Source organism: Mesoplodon bidens (assembly GCF_964165515.1).
Source record: "Mesoplodon bidens genome assembly, chromosome: 6".
Taxonomy (NCBI): domain Eukaryota; kingdom Metazoa; phylum Chordata; class Mammalia; order Artiodactyla; family Ziphiidae; genus Mesoplodon; species Mesoplodon bidens.
Genome location: NC_138162.1, coordinates 44,384,002 through 44,397,978, shown reverse-complemented (window position 1 = coordinate 44,397,978; position 13,977 = coordinate 44,384,002). Strand labels below are relative to the sequence as shown.

The 13,977-nt window shown below is 36.6% G+C and overlaps 1 protein-coding gene across 3 annotated transcripts in view; it reads right to left on the bottom strand.

Moving 5' to 3' along the window:
- GKAP1 (G kinase anchoring protein 1) overlaps nucleotides 1-13,977 on the bottom strand; it is an 83,993-nt gene that overhangs the window by 15,375 nt on the left and 54,641 nt on the right. For 2 of the 3 annotated variants that reach the window (XM_081236180.1, XM_081236179.1), the window contains one exon: nucleotides 3,307-3,463. The exons of the other annotated variant lie outside the window; for it this stretch is intronic. In XM_081236180.1, coding sequence (XP_081092306.1) covers nucleotides 3,307-3,463 — 157 coding nt within the window. The remainder of the gene's footprint in view (nucleotides 1-3,306; nucleotides 3,464-13,977) is intronic. 3 annotated transcript variants of the gene reach the window in all.

The following is a 13,977-nucleotide window of genomic DNA, read 5'->3' as shown; positions in this document are numbered from 1 at the left end:
TATTTTTAAGAATGTATTCCAAGGAGAAATTCATCAAAAAATTAAATATATGAATATATTCAGTGAATATCAAGTGACCAATTCTAAACAACCTAAATGTTCAATATTAGGGTAATGACCTTAAACAAATTACAGCATGTTGATTTGACAGACTATAACCATGGTTTACATAAGGGGCTACCAAAAACTATAGTCCTTATCATTAGCTATTTTTTAAATACCTATACATGTGGCATTTTCCTAGAAAAGTACTATTTAAAAATGAAACCAAATGTTAAGACTGGTTGAACTAGGATGGATTTATTTTTCACCTTTAAAAATTTCTGGTATATTAATGTACAGTTTAAAAGAATTTTAACCTTTGCAAAAAGAAGGGCTTTCTTTCTCTGAAAAAGGAGTGCAAGGGGGAGAGGAAGGAGGTAGATAAAAAGATTATTTTTAATGGCCTCAATCTTTCTTTTTTCCCCACCACACTCAATGACATGACAAAAATCCTAATTTTTTTAATGATGAAAAGTTTTGCACGTGCACAATAATATATAAAGGAATGACACAAGTAAGGTAAAAAAAAATAAACCAATATGCAGATTGTGTGAACATTACCAGTATTTTGGCATCCCCCATGTGCCTCTCCCCAATACATCCCTTCCCCCCAAAAAAATATCCACTATTATGAATTTTGTGTTTGTTATTCTCTTCCTTTGTTAGTCTTTTAGAACAATATCCCTGAGTAATATATTAAATTTTCTATTTTTTGAAATTTATAAAAATGGCATCAAACTATTACTATTTGGTGACCTGCTTTTTTCATTAAAGATTATGTTTTTGATATTCATCCATGTTGCTATGTATTGCTGTAGATCATTCATTTCTCCTACTGATTTTGTTGTCACAAACAACTGAGTTTGAATCATTCTTGTTGAAGATGTCTTCAGGGTTTAATCTAACATAGAATTTCTAAAACACAGTCTCCCCATCATCTTCAACTTTAAAAGTTAATGCCAAATTGTTCTCCAAAATGGTCATACCAAATTACATTACCACTAGTAATTTGTTACTGTTGTTCTACATCCTTACCATATGGAATACTGTCCAATTCCTATCACTAGTCTTCACCTTCCTTCAGTTTTTCCTAGGCACTGCAGTGAAATTAGTATTACCATGTAGAACTTAGTCCTCTGCTCAAAAACTTTCAAAAATTCTTTATTATCTCCTGACTAAATCATAAATCAGGCTTTTAAGTCCTCCACAATCCCTCCAAACCCACTGTGCCAAATTTATACTATGGTCCTCTTTGAATTTTGTCTTAATTAAACTAGTTTATTCTTCACTGCCTCCATTCTTTTACTCTGACATTCCAGTTTCTTCTCCCTCACTTCTTCATGTTCAAATTCTACTGTCCCTTAAATTCCAATTCAAAAGCTATTTTCCGACTTCCCTGGTGGTCCAGTAGTTAAGACTCCGCTCTCCCAATGCAGGGGGCCCAGGTTCGACCCCTGGTGAGGGAAATAGATCCTGCATGCTGCAACTAAGAGTCTACATGCCACAACTAAAAGAGCCCGCATGCTGCAACTAAAGATCGCACATGCTGCAACTAAGATCCCACACGCCACAACTAAGACCTGGCACAGCCAAATAAATAAATAAATAAAACCCCACAAAAACCAAAAGCTATTTTCTCCTAAGAAAGCCATCTCTCATCTCCATTCCTATGAATTACCTTTTCTGGATCTACCACTTTCCACCTTGTACAAAAACAATTATCAAGTGTATGCTGTGTACAACATGCTCTGCTAAACATTTTACATCATAATCGCTAATTTTCATAATAACAGTGCATGAAAGGCAGGTAATTTCATTCCAATGTAACACAGCTGATAAGCTGCAGTGCTATATTTTGTGTTATTATGTTTGATTTCAAAGACTGTTCTCTTTCTACTATACTGCACTGTCACTTTGGTTTTAAAATATCATTAACATTACTTAATAATTTAATTAAACTTATGTGTACCCAACTTTGCCCTGAAACATCTATTTGCTCAAGTATATTAATATCATTCTTACTATCCAAAAATGATCTGAGATGACTTAGAAAAATAAGAAGATACGAACCACAACGGGGAAAATCATAATCAATGTAAAAAGGGGAAACAAATATGCTAACTATAAATGTTAACACAGTTGCTTGCACTGTACATAAAATTTGACAGTCAAGACAAGACAGGAAAACACAAAATTTAATTCAATGCCAGAAAGGAAGAAGCTCACAAGTACCTCAGGGCAGGCAAGGATTTCCCATACTAAGTTGAAAATAGATTTTCATGTGGTATAGTGTTTTTATAAAGCAATATTATTGCTGCATTGGAGTGACAAGTTCGTAAGAGTCTGGCTTCTTTTGTGTCCTATATAACACAACACAGCAAGTGTTTAATTTGTTGATGACTGACCATTAAGTATTGGAGGTCAATATAAGGTAAAGAACAGATTCACAGTTTAAGAGGAAGTAAAAGAGAAGACTGGTGGTTGTGGTGAGAAAAATAAACGCAGACTTAGAGGTCTCTCTATAGGATAAGATCTTTTCTTTCTTTCTGTATTTCTCCAAACAATATTTTAAAATGTGAATACCATTCTTAGCTTGTGAGCCTTACAAAAACAGACTGCTGACCAGCCATAGTTTGCAACCCCTGCTCTGCAGGATAAAATTCTAACTTCTTAGTTTCACATATTAAGTCTATACTTCTTAGATGCAGAATTTTTCAGTTTCCTGAATATTCAATCTAAGGCTTTTCATAGCTCTGGGCTATTGCTCTTGCAGCTCCCTTAGGTTTTCTCCATTTCTCAGTTTATACAGTTATTCACCATTCAAAATCCATCCCAAATGTCACTTCTTTATATACCTTTCCCAATTCACCCAAGGAGTGATCTATTACCTTTTCTATTCAAAAACCTCTTTTATATTGTTCGTATCTCTTTTAAAGCCTTCATCATGCTGAATGATATTTTTACAGTCTCCCTCCTCCTATCCCCACTACTCTGTCTAAGGCATGGATGGTCTTATCTATCTTGATATTCCCACTCCCCTACATTGATGCCTAACAATACCTAGCGTTATAGTACATGCTCAATAAATATTCATCAACTAAAGAAGTACTTCATACTTTTTAATATAAGTACCTATGTGTAATAATGACTAAGATAAAATCCTAAAACTGTAACTTTATACAATCATAATTGGGTTCCACTGCTTAGGTTTTTTAAAAAAGAAAAATAATTTCACTGTGATTTTAAGAGAATTTTCTATTTTACATGCCTGGTTGTGTTCATGAGCTGTGCAATTATCTGTTCCATTATATTCTGTAAGCTGTTCTCTTCTTTTTTCTCTAATAAGAATTTTATGAACATCATCTTCCAGTCTATTGAAGAATCCTCCATCATGTGATAAAGTCTGAGAAGAACTCAATTCCTGTCAAAAATGAATTAAGATTTACTATCAATCAACACAAAAGTGCATGCATTTAATAAACCTGGTCAGCCACTAGAAGGATAGAGAATGAAAAAAAAAATAACATAGAGACAATCAACCATCTGATTCTTCTCTATTTCCAGAATATAACCAGTAGAGATACACGTGCAAATGTCCTTTTCTTTACTTCATATTTTTTGAGTTGGGTATTGCTTGATTTTTAAATTATTTTTTATCCATATACCATACAATTCACCCATTTAATTTGCACATTTAAATGATTTTTAATATATTCACAGAGTTGTACAACCATAACCCATTTATAAAGTTACATCAGCCCCAAAAGAAACCCAGAACTTACTAGCATCATTCCCCATTCCCTCCTAATCCCTCCCCTCAGATGTTCCCTAGGCAACACCAAGCTACTTTCTGTCTGTATAGATTTGGCTATTCTGGACATCTAATATAAATGGAATCATACTGTATAAGGTCTTTTGTGACTGGCTTCTTTCACTTTGTAAAATGTTTTCAAGATTCATCCATATTATAACATCTATCAGCACGTCAATCCTTATTGCCAAATAATATCCCACTGGTGGATACACCATATTTTATTTCTCAATTCATCAGCTGATGGACATTTGAGCTGTTTCTACCTTTTGGTTATTATGAATAATGCTCCGGTAAACATTCATGCAACAAGGTCTTGTGTGGACATGTTTTCAGTTCTCTTGGGTATATACCTGGAAGTAGAATTGCTGGGACATATGGTAACTCTATGTGTAACCTTTTGAAAAATTGCCAAATAGTTTTCCAAAGTGACCATACTATTTTACAACCTGTCAATGTATTCAGTGTATGAGGCTTCTAGTTTCTCCACATTCTCACCAACACTTGTTATTATACATCTTTTCAAATTATAAACACCCTAGTGGGTGTGAAGTGGGTGTGAATGAGATTCATTGTGGTTTTCAATTGCATTTACCTGATGTCTAATGGTGCTAAGCATCTTTTCATGTGCTTACTGGACATTTGTATATCTTTGTGAAAAAACGTTTATTCAGATAGCTTGCCCAAATTTTTGTTGTTTTTTTGTTTTTTAAACTACATGTGAATTTATTATTAAAAAAAATTTTTTTTGGCCGCGCCACACAGCACATGCAATCTTAGTTCCCCAACCAGGGATCGAACCTGTACCCCCTGCATTGGAAGCGTGAAGTCTTAACCACTGGACCGCCAGGGAAGTCCACTTTGCCCAATTTTTAATTAGGTTACTTTTTATTTTTGAGTTGTAGGAGTTCTTTAGAAATTCTAGAAACAAGTCTCTTATCAAATACATGATTTGCAAATATTTTCTCCCATTCTGTGGGTTGTCTTTTCACATTCTTGACAGTATCCTTAGTATCACAAAGGTTTTAATCTTGACAAAGTCCAATTTATCCAAGAAATCACTGACTAACTCAGGGTCATCAAGATTTACTCCTATATTTTCTTCTAAGAGCTTTATAGTTTTAGTTCTTACATTTAAGTTTATAACCCATTTTGAGTTATTTTTTGCATATGGTGTGAGAAGGGGTCCAAGTTCATTCTTTTACATGTGGCTATCCAGCATCATTTGTTAAAAGATTATTCTTTTCCCATTGAATTGTCTTGGCACCCTTGTCCAAAATCAACTGAACATAAATATAAAGGCTTCTTTCTGGACTCTCAATTTTATTCTTTCAACCTATATGTCTACCCTTATGCCATAACACACTGCCTTAACTACTCTAGCCTTGTATTGCTCAAACTTTTACAGTATATTTAAAAACAATTTTTACATAAATTCTACACACAAATGATAAGGAGATAAGACTGTATCACAATCTACTCAATTATGTAAAGTTAGAGATTTTATATGTTTTCCAAGAAAAGTATCATTTCCTTTCCAACTTCCTGTCGCAAGACAGAGACTGAAGAAAATGTTCCTCTCACTCTCATAGCTTTTCCCTATGTCCCACATTCTTGAGCTTTAATATTCCCGATTTTACCCATTTCAACTGTATTTGTCAGCAAATGACCCAACAGTTCAATGACTGTTCATCCTTTTCCTTTCACCTTGTCTTAGAAAGTGTTTGAAAGAAAAAAAAAGTGTGTATCAGTGCTTAATATACAAATAATATTTAAAATGTTTGTAGAGCACTTTATATTTTGCAAAGCAGTTACAGAAACATCCCTTTAGTTGAATCTCATTAAGACTGTAAGAAATTGATAGAGCAAGAATATTTTCCCCACAAAGTAATCATAGTCACAGGAAAGTTAAATAACTTGCTCATGAGTGATTCTACTGCCAAGTGCTACAGCTATAACTCAAAGTCTACTGCTTCATAAAATACTCCCAGTATATTCTAATAAGACTTCATTTTAAAGCAATGAATACAACAATGCTTAAAACACTGCTGAGCTTCTATGGAAGGCATAGCATGATGATGGCAACTAATGACCTCTGGATTTCACTACTTTAAATAGTGCAGTTCCAACTAATGTCCTCTGTTTTTTTGACTTTTTTTAAGTACGCGGGCTTCTCACTGTTGTGGCCTCTCTCGTTGTGGAGCACAGGCTCCGGACGCGCAGGCTCAGCGGCCATGGCTCACAGGCCCAGCCGCTCCGCGGCATGTGGGATCTTCCCGGACCAGGGCACGAACCCATGTCCCCTGCATCGGCAGGCAGACTCTCAACCACTGCGCCATCAGGGAAGCCCTGTCCTCTGTTTTTTGATAGCTGCTACCATTACCAGCATGCCTATCCCAAAGGGTACTCTGTCCTTGATATTATTTCTTTAGTGAGGCATAAAATTTCTTTTCAGCCTAAGGATAGAAGTTTTCAAAAAATACCTTGACAGGAAACTACAGAGAAATGAAACAAAAATGAACCAACAAGGCCCCTCTCCCCCAACACACACACCTCAACAGAAAAAAGATTAAAATGCACCAAGTGTTAAGAACACAGATTCTTTAATAAGTCTAGCCAATTCAATTTCAATTTAACAAATTCTGAGCACCTATTATGTGCCAGGAATATAATGAAAAAAACAGTACGGTGTTTGTGTAAGTATAGCCTTATAGATCACTGGAACATAATTAGGAGACTAGACATAAGCCTTCACATTTATGGTCAATTTATTTTTTATGAAGGTGTCAAGTTACTTCATTAAAGAAACAATACTGTTTTCAAAAAATCGTGCTGGGAGAACTGGATATAAACATGGCAAAAGTGTTTTTGAACTCTTTCTTCACACTATGCACAAAAATTAACTCAAAATCAGATAATGGAGAAGATTCTGTGAAGATGGCAGAGTAGCAAGCACCAGGAACCTGTGTCCTCACACAGACAATAACTGCACTGGCAGAATCTGTCTGATTTTGGAACAACTATTTTGGAACTCTGAAGTCTGTTGAAGGCTTGAAACTTCCAGGGAAACTCTTGGATGGTAAACTGCAGTAAATTTTGGTCAATTTCAGCTCTTAGCACAGTAGCAACTACCCATCCACCACCCTCAGTGATGTGGCAGGCAGCTGTGTATATGTTCCTGGAGCAGCTTGTACACAGCTTATAGGAGCCAGGGTGGGCAGCAAGGAGCCTCTTCTCCAAATAATGGGGATCTGTGTTCTGGTCACTAATTGCCGCTTCTGATTACAGAGGTGCAGACCAAGAGACAAAGAGGCAGGCAGCCCTTGCTGCTGTACCTCCCCTCATTGTTGCAAGCCCCTCCCCGTCTAGCTGAAGTAACTTCCAGTGGATTTAAAGAACTAGTGCCCTTTTCCTCCCCCTTCATATTTTGCTTTTCCACTTTTGAGAGCCAGACTTTAAAAAATAGGCCATTCATAGGCTTCCCTGGTAGCACAGTGGTTAAGAATCCACCTGCCAATGCAGGAGACACAGGTTTGAGCCCTGGTCCGGGAAGATCCCACATGCCACAGAGCAACTAAGCCTGTAAGCCACAACTATTGAGCCTGTGCTCTACAGCCTGCGAGCCACAACTACCGAGGCTGCAGGCCACAACTACTGAAACCCACACATCTAGAGCCCATGCTCTGCAACAAGAGAAGCCACTGCAGTGAGAAGCCTGTACGCCTCAACAAAGAGTAGCCCCCTGCTTGCCACAACTAGAAAAAGCCTGCACGCGGCAACAAAGACCCAATGCAGCCAAAATTAAATAAATAACAAATTAAAAATATATATTAATGTTTGAAAAAATAAAATAAAGACCAGCTTATTTTAAAAAAATAGGCCATTCAAAAACAACTGCCTATAAGGGGAAGATTAGAAAGTGACTATGAATGCCCAAGGAAAGGCTATGAAATGACCTAAGATATTAAGTTTATGACAATCAAAAAACAACACAAAAAAACCCCAAAACAGTAATAAAAAACACCAATCCCTGAAGCAGGAGGAGAATCTGATTTCCAGAGTTACCATATTACTAGGCTCAAATGTCTCATATTCAACAAAAAAATCACAAGGCATACAAAGAAACAGGAAAGTATAACCCATGGAAAGTAAAAAGAAATCAACAGAAACTGTTCCTGAAAAAGACTTATTTATGGCAGTTGTATTAGACAAAGACTTTAAAACAACTCAACTGTCTTAAAGATGCTCAAAGATTTAAAGGAAGATGGGGAGAAAATCAAGAAAATAATGTGTGGACAAAATGGAAATGTAATTAGGGATTAAAAAAAGAAACCTAAAGAGATGCCAAAAGGAAATTCTGGAGCTAAAAAGTACAATAACTGAAACAACACATTCACTAGAGTGACTGAAAGGCAGAGTTGAGCAGGCAGAAGAAAGAATCAGTAAACTTAAAGACAGGATAACAGGGATGCAGCAAAAGCAGTTCTAAGAGGGAAGTTTATAGCAATACAATCCCAGCTTAAACAGGAAACATCTCGAGTAAACAACCTTGAACCTAAAGCAATTAGAGAAAGAAGAACAAAAATCCCTCAAAGTTAGGAGAAGGAAAGAAATCATAAGGATGAGATCAGAAATAAATGAAAAATAAATGAAGGAAAAGATAGCAAAGATCAATAAAACTAAAAGCTGGTTCTTTGAGAAGATAAACAAAATTGATAAACCATTAGCCAGACTCATCAAGAAAAAAAGGGAGAAGACTCAAATCAATAGAATTAGAAATGAAAAACAAGAAGTAACAACTGACACTGCAGAAATACAAAAGATCATGAGAGATTACTACAAGCAACTCTATGCCAATAAAATGGACAACCTGGAAGAAATGGACAAATTCTTAGAAATGCACAACCTGCCAAGATTGAATCAGGAAGAAATAGAAAATATGAACAGACCAATCGCAAGCACTGAAATTGAAACTGTGATTAAAAATCTTCCAACAAACAAAAGCCCAGGACCAGATGGCTTCACAGGCAAATTCTATTAAACATTTAGAGAAGAGCTAACACCTATCCTTCTCAAACGCTTCCAAAATATAGCAGAGGGAAGAACACTCCCAAACTCATTCTACAAGGCCACCATCACCTTGATACCAAAACCAGACAAGGATGTCACAAAGAAAGAAAACTACAGGCCAATATCACTGATGAACATAGATGCAAAAATCCTCAACAAAATACTAGCAAACAGAATCCAACAGCACATTAAAAGGATCATACACCATGATCAAGTGGGGTTTATTCCAGGAATGCAAGGATTCTTCAATATATGCAAATCAATCAATGTGATATATCATATTAACAAGTTGAAGGAGAAAAACCATATGATCATCTCAATCGATGCAGAGAAAGCTTTTGACAAAATTCAACACCCATTTATGATAAAAACCCTGCAGAAAGAAAGCATAGAGGGAACTTTCCTCAACATAATAAAGGCCATATATGACAAACCCACAGCCAACATCGTCCTCAATGGGGAAAAACTGATACCATTTCCACTAAGATCAGGAACAAGACAAGGCTGCCCACTCTCACCACTCTTATTCAACTTCGTTTTGGAAGTTTTAGCCACAGCAATCAGAGAAGAAAAGGAAATAAAAGGAATCCAAATTGGAAAAGAAGAAGTAAAGCTGTCACTGTTTGCACACGACATGATACTATACATAGAGAATCCTAAAGATGCTACCAGAAAACTACTAGAGCTAATCAATGAATTTGGTAAAGTAGCAGGATACAAAATTAATGCACAGAAATCTCTGGCATTCCTGTACACTAGTGATGAAAAATCGGAAAGTTAAATCAAGGAAACACTCCCATTTACCATTGCAACAAAAAGAATAAAATATCTAGGAATAAAGCTACCTAAGGAGACAAAAGACCTATATGCAGAAAATTATAAGACACTGATGAAAGAAATTAAAGATGATACAAATAGATGGAGAGATATACCATGTTCCTGGATTGGAAGAATCAGTATTGTGAAAATGACTCTACTACCCAAAGCAATCTACAGATTCAATGCAATCCCTTTCAAACTACAACTGGCATTTTTCACAGAACTAGAACAAAAAATTTCAACATTTGTTTGGAAAAACAAAAGACTCCGTATAGCCAAAGCAATCTTGAGAACGAAAAATGGAGCTGGAGGAATCAGGCTCCCTGACTTCAGACTATACTACAAAGCTACAGTAATCAAGACAGTATGGTACTGGCACAAAAACAGAAAGATAGATCAATGGAACAGGATAGAAAGTCCAGAGATAAACCCACGCACATATGGTCAACTTATCTTTGATAAAGGAGGCAGGAATGTACAGTGGAGAAAGGACAGCCTCTTCAATAAGTGGTGCTGGGAAAACTGGACAGGTACATGTAAAAGTATGAGAATAGATCACTCCCTAACACCATACACAAAAATAAGCTCAAAATGGATTAAAAAACTAAATGTAAGTCCACACACTATCAAACTCTTAGAGGAAAACATAGGCAGAACACTCTATGACATAAATCACAGCAAGATTCTTTTTGACCCATGTCCTAGAGAAATGGAAATAAAAACAAAAATAAACAAATGGGACCTAATGAAACTTCAAAGCTTTTGCACAACAAAGGAAACCATAAACAAGACCAAAAGACAACCCTCAGAATGGGAGAAAATATTTGCAAATGAAGCAACTGACAAAGGATTAATCTCCAAAACTTATAAGCAGCTCATGCAGCTCAATAGCAAAAAAACAAACAACCCAATCCAAAAATGGGCAGAAGACCTAAATAGACATTTCTCCACAGAATATATACAGACTGCCAACAAACCCATAAAAGAATACTCAATACCATTAATCATTAGAGAAATGCAAATCAAAACTACAATGAGATATCATCTCACACCAGTCAGAATGGCCATCATGAAAAAATCTACAAACAATAAATGCTGGAGAGGGTGTGGAGAAAAGGGAACACTCTTGCACTGCTGGTGGGAATGTGAATTGGTACAGCCACTATGGAGAACAATATGGAGGTTCCTTAAAAAACTACAAATAGAACTACCATATGACCCAGCAATCCCACTACTGGGCATATACCCTGAGAACACCATAATTCAAAAAGAGCCATGTACCAAAATGTTCATTGCAGCTCTATTTACAATAGCTCGGAGATGGAAACAACCTAAATGTCCATCACTGGATGAATGGATAAAGAAGATGTGGCACATATATACAATGGAATATTACTCAGCCATAAAAAGAAACGAAATTGAGCTATTTGTAATGAGGTGGATAGACCTAGAGTCTGTCATACAGAGTGAAGTAAGTCAGAAAGAGAAAGACAAATACCATATGCTGACACATATATATGGAATTTAAGAAAAAAAATGTCATAAAGAACCTAGGGGTAAGACAGGAATAAAGACACAGGCTTACTAGAGAATGGACTTGAGGATATGGGGAGGGGTAAGGGTAAGCTGTGACTAAGCGAGAGAGAGGCATGGACATATATACACTACCAAACGTAAAATAGATAGCTAGTGGGAAGCAGCCGCATAGCACAGGGAGATCAGCTCGGTGCTTTGTGACCACCTAGAGGGGTGCAATAGGGAGGGTGGGAGGGAGGGAGATGCAAGAGGGAAGAGATATGGGGACATATGTATATGTATAACTGATTCACTTTGTTATAAAGCAGAAACTAACACACCATTGTAAAGCAATTATACTCCAATAAAGATGTAAAAAATAATAATAAAAAATAAAAATAAATAAATAAACAAATGGGACCTAATGAAACTTAAAAGCTTTTGCACAGTAAAGGAAACCATAAACAGACGAAAAGACAACCCTCAGGATGGCAGAAAATATTTGCAAACAAAGCAACTGACGAAGTTGCTTCTATATATCCAAAATATACAACTCCAGCTCATGCAGTTCAACATCAAAAAAACAAACAACCCAATCCAAAAATGGGTGGAAGATTTAAATAGATATTTCTCCAAAGAAGATATACAGATTTCCAACAAACATACGAAAGGATGCTCAACATCACTAATCATTAGAGAAATGCAAATGAAAACTACAATGTGGTATCACCTCACACCAGTCAAAATGGCCATCATCAAAATATCTACAAACAATAAATGCTGGAGAGGGTGTGGAGAAAAGGGAACCCTCTTGCACTGTTGGTGGGAATGTAAATTAATACAGCCACTATGGAGAACAGTATGGAGGTGCCTTAAAAAACTACAAATAGAACTACCATATGACCCAACAATCCCACTACTGGGCATACACCCTGAGAAAACCATAGTTCAAAAAGAGTCATGTACCACAATGTTCACTGCAGCACTATTTACAATAGCCAAGACATGGAAGCAACCTAAGTGTCCATCGATGGAAGAATGGATAAAGAAGATGTGGCATATATATAGTGGAATATTACTCAGCCATAAAAAGAAATGAAATTGAGGTATTTGTGCTGAGGTGGATGGACCTAGAGTCTGTCATACAGACTGAAGTAAGTCAGAAAGAGAAAAACGAATACCATAAGCTAACACACATATATGGAATCTAAAAAGAAAAATGGTTCTAATGAACCTAGTGGCATGACAGGAATAAAGATGCAGATGTAGAGAATGGACTTGAGGACACAGGAATGGGGAAGGGTAAGCTGGGATGAAGTGAGAGAGTAGCACTGACATATATACACTACCAAATGTAAAACAGATAGCTAGTGGGAAGCAGCTGCATAATAGCACAGGGAGATCAGCTTGGTGCTTTGTGACCACCTAGAGGGGTGGGATAGGGAGGGTAGGGGGGAGAGAGATGCAAGAGGTAAGAGATATGGGGACATATGTATATGTATAACTGATTCACTTTGTTATAAAGCAGAAACTAACACACCGTTGTAAAGCAATTATACTCCAATCAACATGTTAAAAAATAAATAAAATAAAGACTGTTACAAGAGACAAAGAAGGATACTACATAATGATCAAGGAATCAATCCAAGAAGAAGATATAACAATTGTAAATATATGCATCCAACATAGGAGCACCTCAATATACAAGGCAAATGTTAACAGGAATAAAATAAGAAATTAACAGTAACACAATAATAGTGGGGGACTTTAACACCCCACTTACATCAATAGACAGATCATCCAGAGAGAAAATTAATGACGATACATAGGCCTTAAATGATACCTTAGACCAAATGGACTTTATTTATAGAGCATTCCAACCAAAGGCAGCAGAAAACACATTCTTTTCAAGTGCACATGGAACATTCACCAGGATAGATCATATGCTGGGTCACAAAACAAGCCTTTAAGAAAATTGAAATAGCATCAAGTGTGTTTTCTGACCACGACGCTATGAGATTAGAAATCAAGTATAAGAAAAAACTGCAAAAAACACAAATACTTGGAGGCTAAACAATATGATACTAAACAACCAATGGGTCACAGAAGAAGTCACAGAGGAAGTCACAGAGGAAATCAAAAAATACCTAGAGACAAATGACAATGCAAACACAATGATCCAGGGACTTCCCTGGTGATGCAGTGGTTAAGAATCCGCCTGCCAATGCAGGGGACACGGGTTCGAGCCCTGGTTCGAGAAGATCCTACATTCTGAGGAGCAACTAAGTCTGTGCACCAGAACTACTGACCCTGTGCTCTAGAGCCCACGAGCCATAACTACTGAAGCCCACATGCCTAGATCCCATGCTCCGCAACAAGAGAAGCCACCACAATGAGAAGCCCACGCACCACAACAAAGAGCAGCCCCTGCTCTCCACAACTAGAGAAAGCCTGAGCACAGCAACAAATACCTAACACAGTCTAAATAAATAAATTAATTAATTAAATTAAACACACACACACACACACACACACACACATGATCCAAAACCTATGGGATGCAGCAAAAGCAGTTCTAAGAGGGAAATTTATAGCTATACAAGCTTATCTCAGGAAACAAGAAAAATCTCAAATAAACAACCTAACATTACATCTAAAGCAACTACAGAAAGAAGAACAAACAAAGCCCAAAGTAAGTGAAGAAATCATAAATATCAGAG